Below are 19699 nucleotides of genomic sequence, written 5' to 3' on the forward strand. Positions count from 1 at the left end.
GGAAGGGAGAGAGAGAGAGAGTGGAAGGAAGGAAGGGAGAGAGTGAAAGGAAGGAAGGAAGGGAGAAAGAGTGAAAGGAAGGAAGAAAGGAAGAGAGAGAGAGAAAGAAAGCAAGCAAGAAAGAAAGAATCCGTCCTGCTCTTTTCCACTGGGAGCCCGCAAATGTGTGAATTACCAGTAGCTCTCCCGCGGCATGAGAACAACCCTCACGATTCTTTACGCACCCTGCCCTCGCCGCGTCGGGAACCTGCATTTCTATTGGCTGGTCGGCAGCTCAGCGTGCCGGCTTCCCCACCCTCACCCTCCACCCAGTAGGTTGCGTGTCTCGGTGCACGTGTATACGCAGCAGGGCTGCGTTGAGAGCCGAGGAAGGAGGAGAGGCGAGGAATGTGGGGGGGGGCAAAGTGCTCAGGGGGGAAAGGAAGAAAAGATGCATTAGAAAAAGAACTTATTTGCCGCCCTTCCCCCACCCCGCCAGGATGAGAAGCTGCTTTCTTGCAGGGGTTTTGAATGCACTTCAGCTGCTGGCCAAAATTTAAGGAACCAATAGTTTCTTTTCCCTGAATAGGTTTTCTAAGACGCCAAAGCAATTTCAAACAATTATTACTCTTGCAAATGGGAAATCACTTCCGTTAAACTTCGCCGAGAAACCTGCAGGGACAACTCCTCACAGCTTTGCTGGGGCAAGTCGCCAGCAATACGAAACCGGAGAATTATTGGGATTTGGCCTATGAGGTTTAGTTTAGCAAAAACTTATTTCTTTAGCGGCGAAGTAAAAGGAAGAAAATGGGCGCACGCGGGGAGGGGCGGAGAATTCCGCATCTTCATTCAATCACATCTCTCCAATGGAGCTGATGGACGGCGTTGACTGAATGGGAGACGAGTTTTCGCTTACCTTCGGACCATAAGACACACCTCGTTTCCCCCCCCCCTTTTTGGGGGGGAAAAAGTGCGTCTTATGATCTGAAAAATACAGTATGTATTTTATGAGGGATGTACCACTAGGATAGAATATGTTGCTAGGAATTTTGCTTCCTTGACTTACACATCCTGAACCAGAGTTATTCCGTGAAAGTTCTACAGGCAGTCTTCACTTAAATGGGAAAAGCAATCTGTAAGTGGGAAATCAGTGATCGTGACTATGCTTTCTGGCTGGAAAGAGACAAGATAAGTCAGTTTAATTTCTTCTTTTTGTCTCCCTACCACTCCGCTGCCCTTTGGAAAGCTCCAAGTGCCTGAATAACTTACACATTTGAAATTCCTTTCTCTCCAGTCTCTTTGCTCTCGGGGAGTGGGGGAAGCAATTCCTGTAGAAAATCTTGTTTACCTGACCCTTTCCTACTGCCAGTGTGATTGCATTGTTTTTGATGTGTACAAGATGAAACAGTTTACTCTGTTAAAATCTCTTCCTCTTCAGTTTCTCTGCTCCAAGAGGTAGTGGGGAGGGGGGAAAGCCCCACAAGCGCTAGGGGGCAGTGTATAAGTCTAAATGCTATTGCTATTGCCATGTTATGAGGGGCAATGTCAGGCAAATGAAAGATTGCCTAAAGAAATTGCTTGCTTTTTTTCTCCCCAACCTTCTCTCCCAGACTGGAGAGATTGGACAGAAAGAGATGTGAAGATAATACTATAAGAGAGATTGGAGAGAAGGAGGTTTCAAGGGAATACTGTAGGCTGTTTGCACAGTACACCTATGGCTCCTAGCCCTGTGCTGCTGGCATGATTGCATTGCTTTTAACTGTAAAAGAGCATATACTTTATTTTCTTATAATCCCTTTCTTTCCAATCTCTCTGCTCTGCAGAGTGGGGGGAAAGAAAAAAAACAGGACAGGCATAGGACATTGTTTACTGATTATTTATTTATTTAATTTATTTAATACTATTTCTATCTATCTATTTCTATCTATCATGTGACTTAGGGACAACACAAAGGTGGTAAATATTTGTAAATGGTTGTAAAGCTATTTTTTCGACTTCAAATGGCTGCTGAATGAATGATCAGTGAGGACTACCTGCACTTTCCTTATCAGTAGTTGGAAATATCCTAATTTCCGATGAAGGAGAAATTGTTCAGCAAATCTATACAACTATCCATGTCACTGAATTTGACTTTGTGTAGTGGACAATCAACAGGCAATTAAAATAATCATCAGAAGCCAAGATTGCAGTAGAATAATAATACAACCATGTTGCAGGCTCTCCATAGGATCCTCAAGTCTGTATGAAAAAACAAGTGGCAGGGGCACATCCTCTGGGTCCCATCAGGTGAAATTCTGGCATATGGGAACTGCAATATAACCCTCCTGCTGGATCTGATGGGGCAGTTAGATATAATTATGAAGAGGTGGTCCTCAAATGATCTGGTCCTGTGCTATGTAGGGCTTTTAAAGTTCAAAACCAGCACCCTGAGTTGAACCTGGCAGCAGACCGGCAGTCAATGTAGCATGCAGAACAGAGGTACCTGTGCCATACTAGGGACACCCAAAACTCTTTGTGCAGCTGCACTTGGCACTACCTAAAGTTTCTGATGGTCTTCAAGGGCAGTTCCATATAGAGTAGGCATGTCAAGCTGCTGGCCTCCGGGCCAGATGCGTCATCCCGAAACTGTGCCCACCCCATTGCTGGCAATGGGGGAAAGTTACAATATGTTGCGTGACATCATGTGACGTCGTGAGTTTGACATGCCTGATATAGAGCATATTACAGTAATCCACTCTGGAGGTGATCACAACTGTGAGTGGAGCCTTGTGGTCTAGGAAGGGGCATAACTGGTGTATAACACAAGGCTATACAGGGGCCCTCCTAGCCATGACTCAAGCAGGAATCTTGATTCTAGACGACTCCCATATTATGCACAAAGTCTGACTGGAGTAGCACCATCTCCTCCAATACAAAAATGGTAAAAGTCCTAGATCCATAAAGCTCCAAATTGCAGATCCACTCAGTCTTGCCAGGGTTCTACCAAAGCCGATTGTACTCCATACCAATGCTATCTCACCCTATGGTTACCTCACCTAGCAGCTTCAGTTGAGGTCAAATACTCCAGGAATGGAAAGAGTAATGAACCCTATGGAACCCCACATACCAGCCCTGTATAAAGCACAATATTGTGCCATTCACACTCACTTCATGGAGCCAATTCAGAAGGATATCATGGTTGCTGATATTGAAGACTGCTGAGAGGTCAAGTAGAACGACAACATATACACCACCCTTGTATCGCTCCCACCAGGGATCATCCAAAAGTGCAAGCAATGCCGTTTCCATCCCGTGCCTGAGTCCTGATTGAAAGGAGTCCCGATAATTCACTTCAGCCAAGGTTGTAGCTAAGGGTTCAACTTTTGGGATCTTAGTGTTCTTTGAACTTGGTTGTTTCCTTGCAGACATTTCATTACCGGACTAAGTAATATCATCAGTACTTGGAAGAGTGCAGTTTGTTTACTATTGGTATAAGTTGCCTGTCAGTCATTCCATTCCATTCTATTCTAATTTTTTATTTTTTATTTAAATTTTATTTTATTTTTTTTAATTTCTTTACCACTTAGCTCACTGATGAAGTGACTCCGGGCAGCTTGGTTGTTCATAATTATTTGATTAGGATATTATTTCTACATCTATTGCTTTTTCCTGCTTATCTGTGTTGCCTGTTACGAAGGCTGTACTTTCAGCTGTTTGTTTCCTTCCTTGAGTTTTGATTGTATTTTTTTTTAAAAAGTATGTAGATTGGGTGTGTGTGTGCTACGTATCCATTGATGACTGATTTGTCTGAATGCCGAGCTTTTAGAAATTCCCTAGCATTTCTGGATTTAGCTTGGTGTCAAATGTTGATAGTTTCCTAGTTAAAACTGTGGTTGAATTTGCCTTTGTTTTGAAAGATTAATTATTATTATTATTATTATTTATTTGATTTATATACCGCCCTTCTCCTTGGTAGGACTCAGGGCGGTTCACAGGGCACATATAAAAAACAAAAAACACTATACAAAAATTAAAAAGAATTAAACCCTTGCCCAATAAAACAGTAATACAGATTAAAAACAATTAAAAAACCCCTAATCCCCATCAGGCCAGACCAGCTAATTCGAACAGATGGGTCTTCAGGCCCCGACGGAAAGTTCGAAGGTCTGGTGCCATCCGGAGCTCCACCGGCAACTGATTCCATAAAGCCGGGGCCCCCACAGAGAAGGCCCTCCCCCTGGGGGCCACCAGTCGACATTCCCTGACTGGCGGCACCCTGAGGAGGCCCTCTCTGTGGGAACGCACAGGGCGGAGGGGAGTCGATGCCGGCAGCAGGTGGTCCCTGAGGTAACCCGGACCCATGCCATGTAGGGCCTTAAAGATCGTAACCAACACCTTGAACCTCACCCGAAAGACAACTGGTAACCAATGCAGCTCGCGGAGCAAAGGTGTAACATGGGAGTACCGGGAAACTCCCAAGACAACTCTCGCGGCCGCATTCTGTACCAGTTGGAGCCTCCGGGTGGTCTTCAAGGGAAGCCCCATGTAGAGAGCATTACAGTAGTCAAGGCGAGAGGTCACGAGCGCATGAGTGACTGTACACAGGGCATCCCGGTTTAGATAGGGCCGCAACTGGCGCACCAGGCGAACCTGGGCGAAAGCCCCCCTAGTCACGGCCACTATATGCTCTTCCAAAGTAAGCCGCGAATCTAGAAGGACTCCCAAGTTGCGAGCCCTATCCACGGGGGGTAAGAGCTCACCCCCCATAGAAAGAGATGGAACATTTGGAATGTCCCGGGATGCCGGAATGCACAGCCACTCAGTCTTGTCAGGGTTGAGCTGAAGTCTGTTCCTCCCCATCCAGACCCGAACCGCCTCCAGGCAACGGGACATCACGGCGAGGGCATCACTGGGGTGGTTTGGGGTCGAAAAGAAAAGTTGGGTATCATCGGCATACTGATGATACCCAACTCCAAAACCACGAATGATCTCACCCAGCGGTTTCATATAGATGTTGAACAGGAGAGGCGAGAGAACCGACCCCTGAGGAACTCCACAAACGAGAGACCTAGGGGCCGATCTCTGCCCCCCTGCCAACACCGACTCCGAGCGTCCCAGGAGATAGGAGGAGAACCACTGAAGAACTGTGCCTCCCACTCCCAATCCCCTGAGACGCCGCAGCAAGATACCATGGTCGATGGTATCGAAAGCCGCTGAGAGGTCTAATAGGACTAGGATAGAGGAATGTCCCCTATCCCGCGCCCTCCAGAGATCATTCACCAGAGCGACCAATGCCGTCTCCGTGCTGTACCCGGGCCTGAAACCCGATTGGTAGGGGTCCAGATAATCCGCTTCATCCAGGACCAGAGGGAGCTGATGCGCCACCACACTCTCAACAACCTTCGCAAGAAAGCGAAGGTTGGAGACTGGACGAAAGTTGTTCAAAACGGCTGGGTCCAGGACAGGCTTCTTGAGGAGAGGTCTCACCACCGCCTCCTTCAAGACGGCGGGGAAATAACCCTCACTCAAAGAAGCAGATATAACCGCCTGGAACCAGCCTCGTGTCCTCTCCCTAGCTGCATAAACCAGCCAGGAAGGGCACGGGTCCAACAAACATGTGGAGGAGCTCAGCCTCCCCATAATCCTGTCCACTTCATCAGGGGTCACAGAATCAAACTCTTCCCAGATAACATTGACAAGACCGCCCGTGTCCTGATCGCCTGACTCTGCCCAGCTGGAGTCCAAACCGGTCCGAATCCGAGCGATTTTATCCGACAGATGATGACTAAATTCCTCGGCACGACCTTGCAAGGGATCCTCTCTCACCTCCTGATTGAGAAGTGAGCGAGTCACCCTAAACAAGGCGGCCGGGCGATTATCTGCGGACGCGATGAGGGTGGAGAAGTAATTACACCTCGCCACCCTCATCGCTGCGAGATAAGACCTAATATAGGTTCTTAACCGCAATCGGTCGGGTTCGGATCGGCTAGACCTCCAGCAGCTCTCTAGGCCCCGTTTCCGGCGCTTCATCTCCCGGAGCTCCGCGGAAAACCATGGAGCTCGCTGGGATCTGCGCCGGGTCAGGGGCCGCAAGGGTACAACCCGGTCAAGTGCCTCAGTGGCTGCCCTTCCCCAGGCTTCCACTAAGGCATCAGCCGAGCAGTGAGCAGTGGAGGCAGGTGGGGACCCCAGCGCCGCTTGGAATCTGTCAGGATCCATTAAGCGTCTGGGGCGGTACCATCTAATTGGCTCCGTACCCCCACGGCGGGGGGTGGCAAAGCGGAAGACCAGCCGCAGGAGATGATGATCGGTCCATGACAGGGGCATAATAAATGGAGAGCCCCCACCTAGATCATCCAACCACCGTCTAGATAAAAAAATCAGGTCAAGGGTGTGGCCTCCCTCATGAGTTGGCTCTGAAATTACTTGCGTCAGGTCCATGGCCGCCATGGAAGCCATGAACTCCCGAGCTAGCTCAGATGAACCTCCCAGAGATGGTAGATTGAAGTCTCCCAAAACTATAAGTTTGGGAAACTCAACCACCAAACCCGAGAGGATATCGAGCAGCTCGGGCAGGGCTGCCGCTGTGAGACTAGGCGAAATGTACACCAGCAGCAAGCCCAACTGCGCCCCAGGACCAAATCTCATGAAGAGAGACTCACACCCGACTATCTGAGAAACGGTGGCCTCCCGCGGACATAAGGTCTCCCTAATGGTAACCGCCACTCCCCCACCCCTACCTTGAGCTCGTGGCCGGTGTAGCACCCGGAAACCTGGTGGGCAGAGGTCAACCAAAGGGACCCCACCCTCTGGGCCCAACCAAGTCTCCGTGATGCAAGCCAGGTCCGCATGCTCACCCTCAACTAGATCCCTAACGAGGGGAGCTTTATTAACCACGGACCTGGCATTCAGGTACACCAGCCGGAGCTCAGGAGGCTGCACATCCCCGCTCCCGGGACCTCGGGGAAGAACCAGAGGGTCGGAGCGCCTCACCGCTTGAAGACAGCGGAGACGGCCCTCCCGGTAACGATATGGCCCCCTGTCTGTTCGAATTTTCATCATCAGAAATATAGTATAATGAGCTACAGGTTGATGTGGACTTCTAAAATTGATTTTGTATAATTCATTATTTAGTTACTGAATACCCTTTTGGTATTTTGAAAATTAATATTTTGAGAATGAAGAGCAACATCCTCTATAATATTCACCACTCAAAATATGTATTGCTAAGCTCACATTCTGTGTCAAATTACGCTTTCTAAACTACGATTGTTAAACAAGCCACAATTGGATTACAGTATTATAATACTGAACCATATTATTTCCAATTGTTTCTGCATGCCCAGTACATTCAGGCTGAGGGTGTGCACTCCAGGTCATTCAGTTAAATGCTTCCCTCTTGTAGACTCAGGAAACATGCCTTTTGTGTCATATGCCCCTATCCCCTGAAGCAGCATCCAAAAGATTTATGGACAGCACCCACTTTACTGGGATCCAAAAAAAACCCTTAAGACCTGGCTTTGTTTCTAAACCTCGAGTTAATATGGTTGTTAACTATTGATGAGGCTCCTGTCATATTTTTGTACTGTTTGTTTTTCTAGTTGTTTTAGTCAAGGCTCCCTGTTTATGGATGGTAACTGTTTTGTTTTACTGCTTTTGGGGAGGGGGAAAATTCTGTAAACTGTGCAAAGTACTCTGGATTGAGTGGCCACGCTAAAATTAAATTAAAAGTTAAATTTGGCACAGTGCTTAAGGGAAGAGTCAGGTTTTGGGAGCTTTTCTAAATGCCAGCATAGTCTGCACTGCCCAAATCTTGAAAGCAGATGTGCTGTTCCACTAGGTCTGTTCCTGAGCCTTGGAAGGGTTTTCAAGGTGTTGGCAAGCAACACTTTGAACTGAATTCAGAAGCCACCAGTAAAAGTGCAGCTCACAAAGTAGCACTGTTACATGGGTGTACCAGGGTGGATCCATAATTACGCACACTGCTGCATTCTGGACCAGTTGCAGTTTTTGGATGATTTCCATGTACCAGAATAATTAAAATGAAGGCTCGCCAAGGATTGAGTGCCTGTAGCAGGGCTGCCTGATCCGGATGAATTTGTACAAAGATCCTCCTGGCCATGGTTGCCACCTGTTCCTCAGGCGCAACTTCAAGTCCAGGAGGATCCCTCACATTACACACCAGTTCTGTCTGGGGTAGTGCATCCCCATCCATAACTAGAGGTGAAAGACCTAACCGTTATTACACTGGTTAGGTCACCAAGAGCCTAAATAGGTAATACCATCAGAATTCTGATGATGCGTTATCCTGTGTGATTCTCAGGATAGCATTTTTAGGGCTTTATGTAGATATTAAGTAGGAGACATGATCTCTAACAGTTAAGGGCAGAGGGAAAATACTAGTAGTATGGTTATATAAATTATTGGCATCATCTAGTTAATCCTTGAGGGGAAGCAGAATGTTTCTTTTTTTTAAAAAAAATAGTTTTTTGAAAGTACAAATAATAACTATTGAAAAGCAAAGAGTACACATTTTATTCCAAATTGTTCAAGAGAAAATAGTAAAGAAAGTCTTCATAATATGAACTAAAAAGAAAAATGAAGTATTGAGCAACTTTTAGCTCTTGAGAAAAGAAAGCCTCTAGAACAGGAGAAGACCAATAGGGGTTTGGCAGCAGGTTCAAACAGTAACTCTAGCTTGTTTGAGCAGTCATATCTGAATACTGGTATGAATTGTTATAACTGAACTTAGTCACAGGCCAGTTGTTTGGTGATAGTTAACATAGCAAGCAAGATACTGCTCTAAAATAGTACATGTCTTTCTTCTCTATTTTTTAATTTAGCTGCAGATAGTACAGAACAGACAGAGCTTCAACTTTACAGTTGACATACAATTTTCTGAAAATGTACTGTAAGTAGAATGCCTCTGTCAAAAGTGAGATGATTGGGCAAGCCATGATTTTAGTAAACATGTCGAATTATTAGACCAGCTGTCTCAGAAATGGTGAGGGAATGAAATAAACCATTTTAGACAAATGTCAGGTACCACTAAAGTGGTGTCTAGGTTCTTGGATGGTCCACTCCAAATGTATTTCTTTGATCCCTAAAGAAAGGAGGAAGGAATATGTTTGATTAGCAACAGTGCATTCCTCTTTTCAAGAGGGAACAAATTCTTAGTTCTTCTGTTTGAAAAAAAGGCATGATAAACTAATAATAGTTTGAAAAAAGGAAAAGCGCTAAGTCGAGGATCAGAAGGAACGTAATCTGTACATAATAGGTTCTGTCTAGCTTATGCATGAATATATCTAATAAAGAACAACATATCACCACTCTGAATAACTGACTCCTCTGTTGAATTGTTCCTACAGCTAAGAAATATTTTTCTAACTTTCCGTTGGAATCTGCTTCATATGAATTAAGTACATGTTCTTCCACCTGGAGTGATAGTAAACAGCTCTTGTTCTTCTCTCTCTTCTTGCAGATATGAAGTTTGTAAACCAACTGAAGATAGTGCTGAATGTGTCACACTCTCAGTTTACTTCAGAGAAAAGAAAGCAAGGCAATCCAGTGCTACCCCAGGGACAGTTCTTTACGGCCAACCACTACTCATAGCTATACCCAAACACAAACTAACAATAGATTATTTGTACAATGTTATATTGGAGCGAATTGGGTGAGTATAGGCCCTATCTTGGCAACTAGTCATATGGTTATAAATGTATATTCAAGTATTCTGCATTCGTCAACTTATGACAGTGTAACCATTCATAGTTACAATGGATTTGAAAAAAGACCCTTGAAATTATGAGTGCTGCAACCATCTCTATGGTCACATGATCACATTTCAGGTGCTTGGCAACTGGCTCACATTTATGATCGGTTGCAGCATCCCGCAGTCACATCATGTTTTGTGACACTTTTTGCTGTTTTCAGGCAAAAACACACCCATTGATGAAGCTGAATTTGAATTTATGACCATGTGATTCATTTAACGACTGCCATAAAAACAATTGTAGAATCGAGTCCAGTCAGGTGCTGACTTTTGACTGCAACAAATTATAACCAAACCTCCAGGCTCAATTGAGGACTTCGTTTTGTATCGTATCTGAAGAATAATGCTGTAGTGTGTTCTCTCAAACATAACACATCTTTCTCTGCTAAATGTCTAACTTTTTTTCTTAAAGGGAGACTTTATAGACTCCAAACTCTAAAACAACAGCAACCTAGTTGGATCAAAAGTAGTATGTTATAGAAGCAGCCAAGCTTCTAGAATGTCAGTGGCAATGCAAACACTCAGTGGCTATAATCTATATTATGTTTATGCTTCATTTACATGGTTAACAGTCACCAATAGATCTGTCTCCATGAAGTTCTTTCTAGTATTTTTAAGTAGAATTGTTTCTACACTGCACACTGCCTATTTGATAGTTATAAGGAGTGAAAAAGTTCTTTCTTTAAAAAAAACTATTAACATAAACCAATAAAATATGTAATCACTCATTCTTCATATTTCTTGGTGCAGCTTAGATATTTTTTGTATTAATATAACTTCTCAATTTTCAAAACGGATTTAAAAGTGTTCTTATTTCAATTTTAATATGGGCTATTGTGAAGTTATAATATACCTCTGTTGTTATACTGTGCTTTACTATGGTATACTATTGCTTGCAGTTCTAATCATGTCCATAAGACCTCCATCCTTCTTTAAAGCAATATTGACCTATGAATATTTAATATTCATATATATTTACATGTGAGTGATCAGAATGAGTAATAAACAGTCATTGCTATCAGTTTTGGGACTAATTGTTTTTGTTTATTGGTTTGCCTGATTCCCTAATAATGGACCGGCTGTTATTTTTCAGACGCTATGTAAAAATTAATTTAAAAGAAGAATATTCTGACGTGAGTCTGGACAGTGACAGTTGCAATGGCTTCACTGATAAAGCTGAAGGTAAATTCTCCAAAGATAGTTACTTAGACTAGAATATAATACAAGTTTACCCGTTTTTCTTTTTTTGTAAATCACAGATTTAAGTCTGGCCGATCTTTAAAATATTTGATAACTACATCAAATGTGGTCCAAACTTCAATATAACCACCTCCTTTCATTATAATTTTTAATCAGTTGCTTCTCGGTTTCAAAGGGAAATTCCAGTCTGAAAGATAATAGGAAACACTCTTTGCAATATATTTGTTCTAGGTGATGTTGAGGAGATGGAGCATCAGGATAGTGAAGAAAACAAACAGAAAATACCAGATGCAGGCGCTTCTCAGTCTGAAGACAAGGACGAGCAGGTGGAAGGGAAGCAGCATCACAGAAAGCGGCTGTTCAGTTTCAGTTTTGTGAATTCTTACGGGACGTCAGAAGTAAACTGCCTTACTACAGAAGGGAAGATCCTCAAACTGAGTTGTATGTATCTTTTAAAAATGTCACCGCAGACACACTTCATTTGTGGTAACTTTATGAGCTGCTATTGTTTTCTTTTTCTTTTTCCAGCCTATGCAACTGTTGCTATTGATTGGGATTCTGACACCCGGAAGCTGCTTTTTGATGAACGTGAAGCTCAGGTGATTAATCTTTTTGTCTCCCTTTTAAAGGGCAGAACCATTTGGATTTCTTAATCCCTGTTATAAAAAAAGCTTAGGCAAGGTTATGTTGTTTCTTCTGATTTGATGATGCTTTTCATAAAATAAATATGACCATAAAATATTGCTTTGCGGAATGGATAGGCTAATTGAGAATGGCTTTGTGCATCTGATCATAATATTTTACTGAGTACTGTATGCTCAGTAGACATTTTGTAATAGGATAGGGTTTCCCCCCCAAAATATTTTATTTTGCCATTGTCATTAAGATTGCTCTTTTTTAGCGCAGGCATTGAGAATCTCTGTCAGTATAATTTTCTTGTAATCCTAAATTAACATATGTGTTTTATTAGTGTTTTTGCTTTTGCTTCTCTGACCAGATAATCTATATTTTATATCCCTTTTTTATTCCTGTAAACTTTGTTGTGCTGATTGAAGATTGGAATCTTACAGTGCAAATGCATATTCACGGTTATTGATCAAAATTATTTTAAGTGAGAAATAAAGATTTAAATACAGTTAGTCCTCAACTTATGATTGTTTATCAAATAAAAGCTGTGATGGCCTTGAGAAAGTTGTCTTACAATCCGCTCTTGAAGTTTATTTATCTACTAGATTTTTATGCCATCCATCTCACTCTACAAAGTGACTCTAGACCAGGGGTGTCAAACTCACGACATCATGTGACGTCGGGCAATGTATCTGGACAGTTTTGCCATTGCCAGCAATGGAATGGGCATGGCTTTTGGATGACACATCCGGCCCATGGGCCGGGAGTTTGACACCCCTGCTCTAGACTTAACAAAGTTAACAACTGACACACCACCCCTAGAGTCACACGGTAACAATCCAGGTGCTTGGCCCACCAGCTCGCATTTATGACGGCTTCAGTGTCTTGCCATCATTTGATCAAGACCTGTGACCTTTCCAGACATCTTCTCATAGGCAAAAAATATTGGGGAAGCTGGATTTGCTCAACTGTGGTGATCCACTTAGCAATTGTAGTAAAAATGGTTGCAAAACTAGGTTTGACCATTTGAGGTTTCCCTTTATGACTACACCAATTACGATGGAAATTCCAGTACCAGTTTGTTGTCATAAGTTGACTAGCAACAGTAGTTTGGTTCCAGGGAAAAGGTGGCTAAGTGATACGGACCATAAAACACAGTCCATAAATGAACCATGTGACTAGAGAGAGATGCTGCAAAGATTGCTGGTTGCTGCTGTCTCTTTTAGCTAAAGTTCTTTAGGGTAGCGAGACCAGTGTTACTCTCTGGCATACGTTACTGTCAGGAACAAAAATTTGGGTTTAAGTCCACACATGGATTGGATTTTTTTTACTACCAGTTATTAGTTATATTACTGAATGGTTGCTATCTAAGACAGTTGCTAAATGAGAACTGCCTGTATGTATTTACATTTGTTGTCATTGTCATAAAACATACCATGATGCAGTAGTTTTGCATGTGTCAAGTGAAGGAAAACCAGCACAAACTAAAGGGGGAAGGGCAGAAAGCAAGGTGGTGACTGTAAAATAACACTATTTTTTTAGAAATATCTGTGTTTTTCTCCACTTTAATATACATTTGTGTTTTTAGGCATTTGAAAAACACACCAGTATGTTTCAGTCGCAAAAAAAGAAAACTTCTGTAGCCCTTAGAGAATGTATAGAACTTTTTACAACTATGGAGACGCTTGGGGAACATGATCCCTGGTATGTTTTTGCTACTATTTTTGGGACAGCATTTCATAGTTTATGCTTGAATATTATCTTTGCATGTTGCTGTTGCTGCTATTATTGATATACCATTCTTCCTTACAAATGGAGCTCCCTAGTTCAGAAAGCAGACAACCATGATCACATGTGACCACTCTTCGTTTTTTAATATATATGTGAAAGGAGCTGTATCTACATGCTTATGTGAATGTGTTGGCACTGCAAAAAATAATACAGTTGATTATCTTTCATTGGTGCCGCAGGACAGTAGAGTTTCTTCAGCCACATATTACTTCATCTGATAAAGAGGCTGTCGTGATCTCCTTCTAATTTCTGATAGATCTAGCAGGCCTACTTTCTTAGATATACCTCTGCCATTACTATCTACTTTATAGATCAAAGATCCCCAACCTTTTTAGAATGCATTTGGAATTTCAAGAACATATTACAGGCACTCTCAAATGGCTTATGATGATGTACCAGAAGCTGAACTGATGGGGTTGCTCCCTACTCTCTTTAAATTCTCAAAATCCTCTTTGTTAACTTTTTTTTTCCTGGGCAGGCTAGCATATCTCCAAACAAACCACTCAGCTATGACCTCTTCATTTTGTAAAGAATGTCTCTGGGATCTGTATAAAATTTTTAAAAATGCAGCAGGAAAATGGATGGCACCACAGCTATGCATTTGTGATATTATATTTCAGACATATTCCGAACATGGAAGAAGCCCTTGTTCTAGACAGCTTCACAGTGCAAGACAGTGCAATCTTCACTGATAATTAACATAAATTTTAATGTATAATATAAAAACATTTGTCATAGATTTTTTTAAAAAAAGGTTTGGTAAAACCATGATAAAATCAATAAGAGCAAAAGTACAGATGAGATAAGATTAATTATTATCTTATTGAAAACAAGGCCAATATGTTGGTTTTGAGGAAGAAGTCCTTCCTTATTTACATTCTTCTGGTAAATGTAGATTCTGATGCTATTCCCAATTTAGATGGGATTATTTTGGGGTATTTGGGAAACTAGTCAGGATAAGCAGTAGTCAGAACGAAGTATTCCTTCTCCCCTTAAAAATGATTTTTGAAAATGCACTGAATAGTGGTGTATCTTACGCATTTCTTTCCTTTGCTCAAAGTATTCTGCATTCTCACAGCAGTACAGGATCCTTTATCCACATATTGTTCTTTCTGTAGTATTCCTTGAAATGATTAGGCAAGTATGCAACATATAAGATCCTGGACTTTTTGTACATCTTAAAAATAAGTCCAGTCCTAAGCAGTCCAATAGGTTTTCTTCCTGTAAGGTATAAAGAAAAACTGTGGACTGAAATCTGATCCCAAAAGATATATGTGGTTTACTTGAGATTGTTATATGTTTCCAGAACTATGGAATTTTAAGTCCCATTAAATAAGTATTAATTCCCTTCCAATAAAGTGAATTAATAACAAACACTCTTGGTTTTTTAAAAAATTTCTATTTGATTTGTTTCAGGTATTGTCCTAATTGCAAGAAACATCAACAAGCCACTAAGAAATTTGATCTTTGGTCATTGCCACGCATTTTGGTAGTCCATTTAAAACGCTTTTCATACAATCGATATTGGAGGGATAAACTTGACACAGTAGTTGACTTCCCTATCAGGTAAAATCTTCAGAAATGTTAGTATATTGATATGGTCAGACCTGATATCTTTATGACTACATGGTCCAAGTAGCCTTGTCACAATAATTACAGTACCCTGTTGCCAATTTTGATGCCAGCATCTTCCTGAGTGCCTTGGCTCTTGCTTTGTTCCTCTACCCTGGGGTTTTGCGTAACTCTGTTCCTTTTAGCTACTTCGGTTTGGATTTTGAGATCTGTGATTTGTTTTACATTGCTGTGGGGTTGGCAGTTCAACTAGTCCAACCGTTTAGGTCCCTGAACCTCACGATCAGTACCACATCTCCTTGTATTAAAGATTTTTAACTTGAGCACATCTTGGCAGTATTTTGGGACCACATCTAAATTTATGTTTTATTTGGCAAAATGTTACTTTTCTCTACGTTATATTATTCTCTGGTAATTGAGTAATTTAGACCTTTGAAATATAATTGAACAAATTAAAATGTTGTTTAACATGCTCCCAGTAATTTAAATGAAAAATTAAATGTTTCTCATAACAGACACAGTCATGTCTGTGGTCACATTATGATCCCATGTATTGTTGAGGACTGTAACTCAAATATGCTTTTGTCAGTATATGTTTTCTATAGCCATACTTTTGAGGGAAAGTATTTTGGAAATATTATACTAGCTATTAAGAACATTTCTTTCAATCTCAATGAGAATTTGCCTCCTCTCAACCTTGACCTTATTTGGAAGAATCATACTTGCATGCAGTGTCTATATGTCTTTTGTCTGTAACTATTTGTAACAACTCAGCATAAGCTCTTAGTATAAATATCTCTTTCCCAGTCCTGTTAAAAAGTATTGTTGCTCATGTGTTTGTAGCAAAAAAAAAACATTTGCAGAGATTACCATAAAATGATGATTATATTGAAGTATTTCTTCAGTGAGAAGTAGTGTCTGTGACACTACTGTGTCACTGTATCACTTGGAATTCTTCAGGAACATTGTGGGTAATCTGCAATATTGTGACTCTTGCTGGTAATAACAGTGGAATAACACAATGGGTACTTTTAAAACTGGTTTTGGAAATAGATTGTCTTTTTTGTAAGGTGTTAGCATGTCTTTTTGCCACAACATTGATCTTTGTGACTTCTTTATAGGGATTTGAACATGTCTGAGTTTGTTTGTGATCCAGCAGCAAGTCCATGTATATATGACTTAATTGCTGTTTCCAATCACTATGGAGGCTTGGGTGTAGGACACTGTGAGTAACTCTTTGTTTTTCCCCCTATATCCACAAAAATTCAAAATGTGTCTCAGCAGCAATATCCAAGATTAAAGTAGGGATTTTTGAAACTGAATATAAACCATTGCAGGCTCCTAGGTTTGGTTCATTGAGACTTGCCCTGCAAAGCTAATAGAAGTGATGTAAAAGAGCACTGAATTGTCAACTCTGTAGACAAGGGGGAAAAACTCCAACCTCAATTAAAATACTCTAGAATGTCTATTAAATAGATAACCGCTTTTTTGTTTTGTATCATAAAGTTCCCCTTTTCTGAAGCTGCTGTTTCTTATATATCTTCAATGAAAAGATTGTTATGAGCCTTCAGATATTTAAATAATGCTTGTAATAACACTGATGAGAGTCCCATGAAAAAGTATTTAGTGCATCTAGGCAATTTGCAGATTGTTACTGAATGTGTTTATTAATGTGCTAATTAAGCATATAATGATTGTGAAATTTTTTAAAAATCAAAGTGGAAAGCTTCCCCTTCCCTCACCAATGGTTCTTTAAAATGCTGGGTTTTCTTACATATAATTTTAGATATAGATATAGATAGATATTTATTTAAAAGAAACAGACTAAACAAAAGAGGAGGTGGAGTTGCTCTATATATAAGAAATAACTTTGTCTCTACAGAAATAGAGCACAACAGTGATGAAAACTGTAAACTTGAATGTATTTGGGTCAATATAAAAGGGGGAAAAATGACATTGCCATAGGTGTATACTATAGGCCACCCAACCAAGCAGAGGAAATAGATGAACTTTTTGCTAGTCAGTTAACTAAGGTATGTAGGAAGCGCATCACAATAGTAATGGGGGGCTTTAATTACCCTGATATCAACTGGGAGACAAATTCTGCACCAAGTGGAAGATCTAACAGATTCCTGACAAACCTAGCAGGCAACTTTCTCTCCCAAAAAGTAGAGAAGGGAACTAGGGGATTAGCCATATTGGATTTAATTCTCACTAACATAGATGAAATGATAGAAAGTGTCGAAGCCACAGGAACCTTGGGGGGAAGTGATCATGCAATATTGGAATTCAACATTATGGAGGCACAAGCAATAGAATACAGCCAAACTAGAGTCTTGGACTTTAAATTTCAATAAACTTAGAGAGACGTTGGGAAGAATTCCATGGATGAGAATCCTAAAGGGGAAAACAACTCAAGAAGCTTGGGAAATTTTGAAAACTGAGATAATAAAGGCCCAGTCTAGCACAATACCAACAAAGAAGAAAAATAACAGCTTTCAAAAGAAACCAGCATGGCTGCATAAAGAACTCTGATAAATTGAAAGATAAAAAGGACAAGTATAAGAAGTGGAAAGAGGGGCACATAACTAAGGCAAATAATATCAGCAAACAGCCCGTGCCTGCAAAGATGAAGTGAGGGAAGCTAAGGCTCAAAATGAACTAAGGCTTGTGACGAAAGTCAAAAATAACAAAAAAGCTTCTTTCAACATATAAGAAACAAGAAAAAAGTTAAGGAAATGATTGGTCCATTAGTGGGGGAAAGTGGCAAGAAGGTGACAAGCAACAGGGAGAAAGCAGAACTATTTAACTTGTTTTTTGCATCTGTCTTTACACAAAGACAGTCCAACCTACCAAAACCAGTGCCATAAAAAACAGAATAGAAACGCAAGTTAAGATAGGCAAGAAAATGGTAAGTGAGCACCTGTCCAGCCTAGACGAGTTCAAATCACCAGGACCAGATGGATTACACCCCAAGGTTCTCAAGGAACTGGCAGACGTGATCTCAGAACCACTGAACTATATTTTTCAAAGATCCTGGAACACTGGGGAACTACCAGAGGACTTGAAGAAAGATGGTGTAGTTCCCATATTCAAAAAAAGGGAAAAAAATAGATCCAGGAAACTACAGACCTATCAGCCTGACCTCAATACCTGGGAAGATTCTGGAAAAGATAATCAAACAACAAATCAGCAAACACCTTGATGCAAACAAAGTTATCACTAAAAGTCAACATGGGTTTGTCAAAAAGAGATCATGCCAGACAAATCTTATCTCATTCTTTGACCAAGTGACAAAACTAGTGGACCAGAGGAATACTGTAGATATAATTTACTTGGACTTCAGTAAGGCATTTGATAAAGTAGATCACAACCTACTACTTGATAAGATAGATAAATGTGGGTTAGATAGCATCACCACCAGATGGATTCGTAGCTGGCTGACAGGCCGTACTCAGCGTGTGGTCCTCAATGGAACCGCATCTACATGGAAGGAAGTGTGTAGTGGGGTGCCCCAGTGCTCTGTTCTGGGCCCAGTGCTCTTCAACATTTTCATCAACAATTTGGATGAGGGGATAGATGGGGAACTCATCAAATTTGCAGACGACACCAAGCTGGCAGGAATTTAATTTTAATTTAATTTAATTAGATTTATATACCGCCCTTTCCCGAAGGACTCAGGGCGGTTTACAGGGTATTTTAAAATCACACCAATACAAAATACAAAAGTTAAAAAACAATTAAAAAGATTAAATTATCCCTGAAAATAAAAACCCCAGTTAAAAATTCTCAGCCTGGGCTGGAGAGCTCAAAGAGCCAAGTCTTCAGGTCCCAGCGGAATGAACGCAGGTCAGGGGCAGACCTGAGCTCCACGGGCAGCTGGTTCCAAAGGGCAGGCGCACCCACAGAGAAGGCCCTCCCCCTGGGTGTTATCCGCCGGCAATCTTTTATCGGCGGCACCCTGAGAAGACCCTCCCTGTGGGAGCACACTGGACGAAGGGAACTTGATGCTGGCAGCAGGTGTTCCCTCAAATATCCCGGACCCAAGCCATTCAGGGCTTTATAGGTCATCACCAGCACCTTGAATCTCACCCGGAGGGCAACCGGAAGCCAATGCAGCTCGCGGAGTAGAGGTGTTACATGGGAGTATCGGGAAACCCCCCCATCACAACTCGCGCGGCCGCATTCTGCACCAGTTGAAGCCTCCAAGTGGTCCTCAAGGGCAGCCCCATGTAGAGAGCATTGCAGTAGTCCAAACGGGAGGTCACGAGCGCATGAGTGACTGTGCGTAGGGCATCTCGGTCCAGGTAGGGTCGCAACTGGCGCACCAGGCGAACCTGGGCAAAAGCCCCCCTGGTCACAGCTCCTATATGATCATAAAAATTGAGCCGTGAGTCCAGGAGGACGCCCAAGTTGCGAGCCCTATCAACGGGGGGTAACACCTCACCCCCCATCGTTAAAGGTGGAATAGTTTGGTTAGCCCGAGATGCCGATATGCACAGCCACTCAGTCTTGGCAGGATTGAGACGAAGCCTGTTTCTCCCCATCCAGACCTGGACCGCCTCCAGGCAACGGGACATCACGGCGAGGGCATCGCTGGGTTGGTTCGAGGTGGAGAAAAAAGTTGGGTATCATCAGCGTACTGATGATACCCCACCCCGAAACCACGAATGACCTCGCCCAGCGGCTTCATATAGATGTTGAACAGGAGGGGCAATAGAACCGACCCCTGAGGAACTCCACAAACGAGAGGCCTCGGGGTGGATTTCTGCCCTCCCG

General features: G+C 42.0%; 1 protein-coding gene across 2 annotated transcripts in view; it reads left to right on the plus strand.

The window, feature by feature from the left end:
• Window positions 1–19699, plus strand: part of USP4 (ubiquitin specific peptidase 4) — a 59790-nt gene that overhangs the window by 36570 nt on the left and 3521 nt on the right. For both annotated transcript variants that reach the window (XM_083356127.1, XM_083356128.1), the window contains 7 exons: window positions 9440–9631; window positions 10824–10912; window positions 11162–11371; window positions 11459–11529; window positions 13146–13261; window positions 14765–14914; window positions 16042–16145. In XM_083356127.1, coding sequence (XP_083212253.1) covers window positions 9440–9631; window positions 10824–10912; window positions 11162–11371; window positions 11459–11529; window positions 13146–13261; window positions 14765–14914; window positions 16042–16145 — 932 coding nt within the window. The remainder of the gene's footprint in view (window positions 1–9439; window positions 9632–10823; window positions 10913–11161; window positions 11372–11458; window positions 11530–13145; window positions 13262–14764; window positions 14915–16041; window positions 16146–19699) is intronic.

Source organism: Vipera ursinii (genome assembly GCF_947247035.1).
Source record: "Vipera ursinii genome assembly, chromosome: 2".
Taxonomy (NCBI): Eukaryota; Metazoa; Chordata; class Lepidosauria; order Squamata; family Viperidae; genus Vipera; species Vipera ursinii.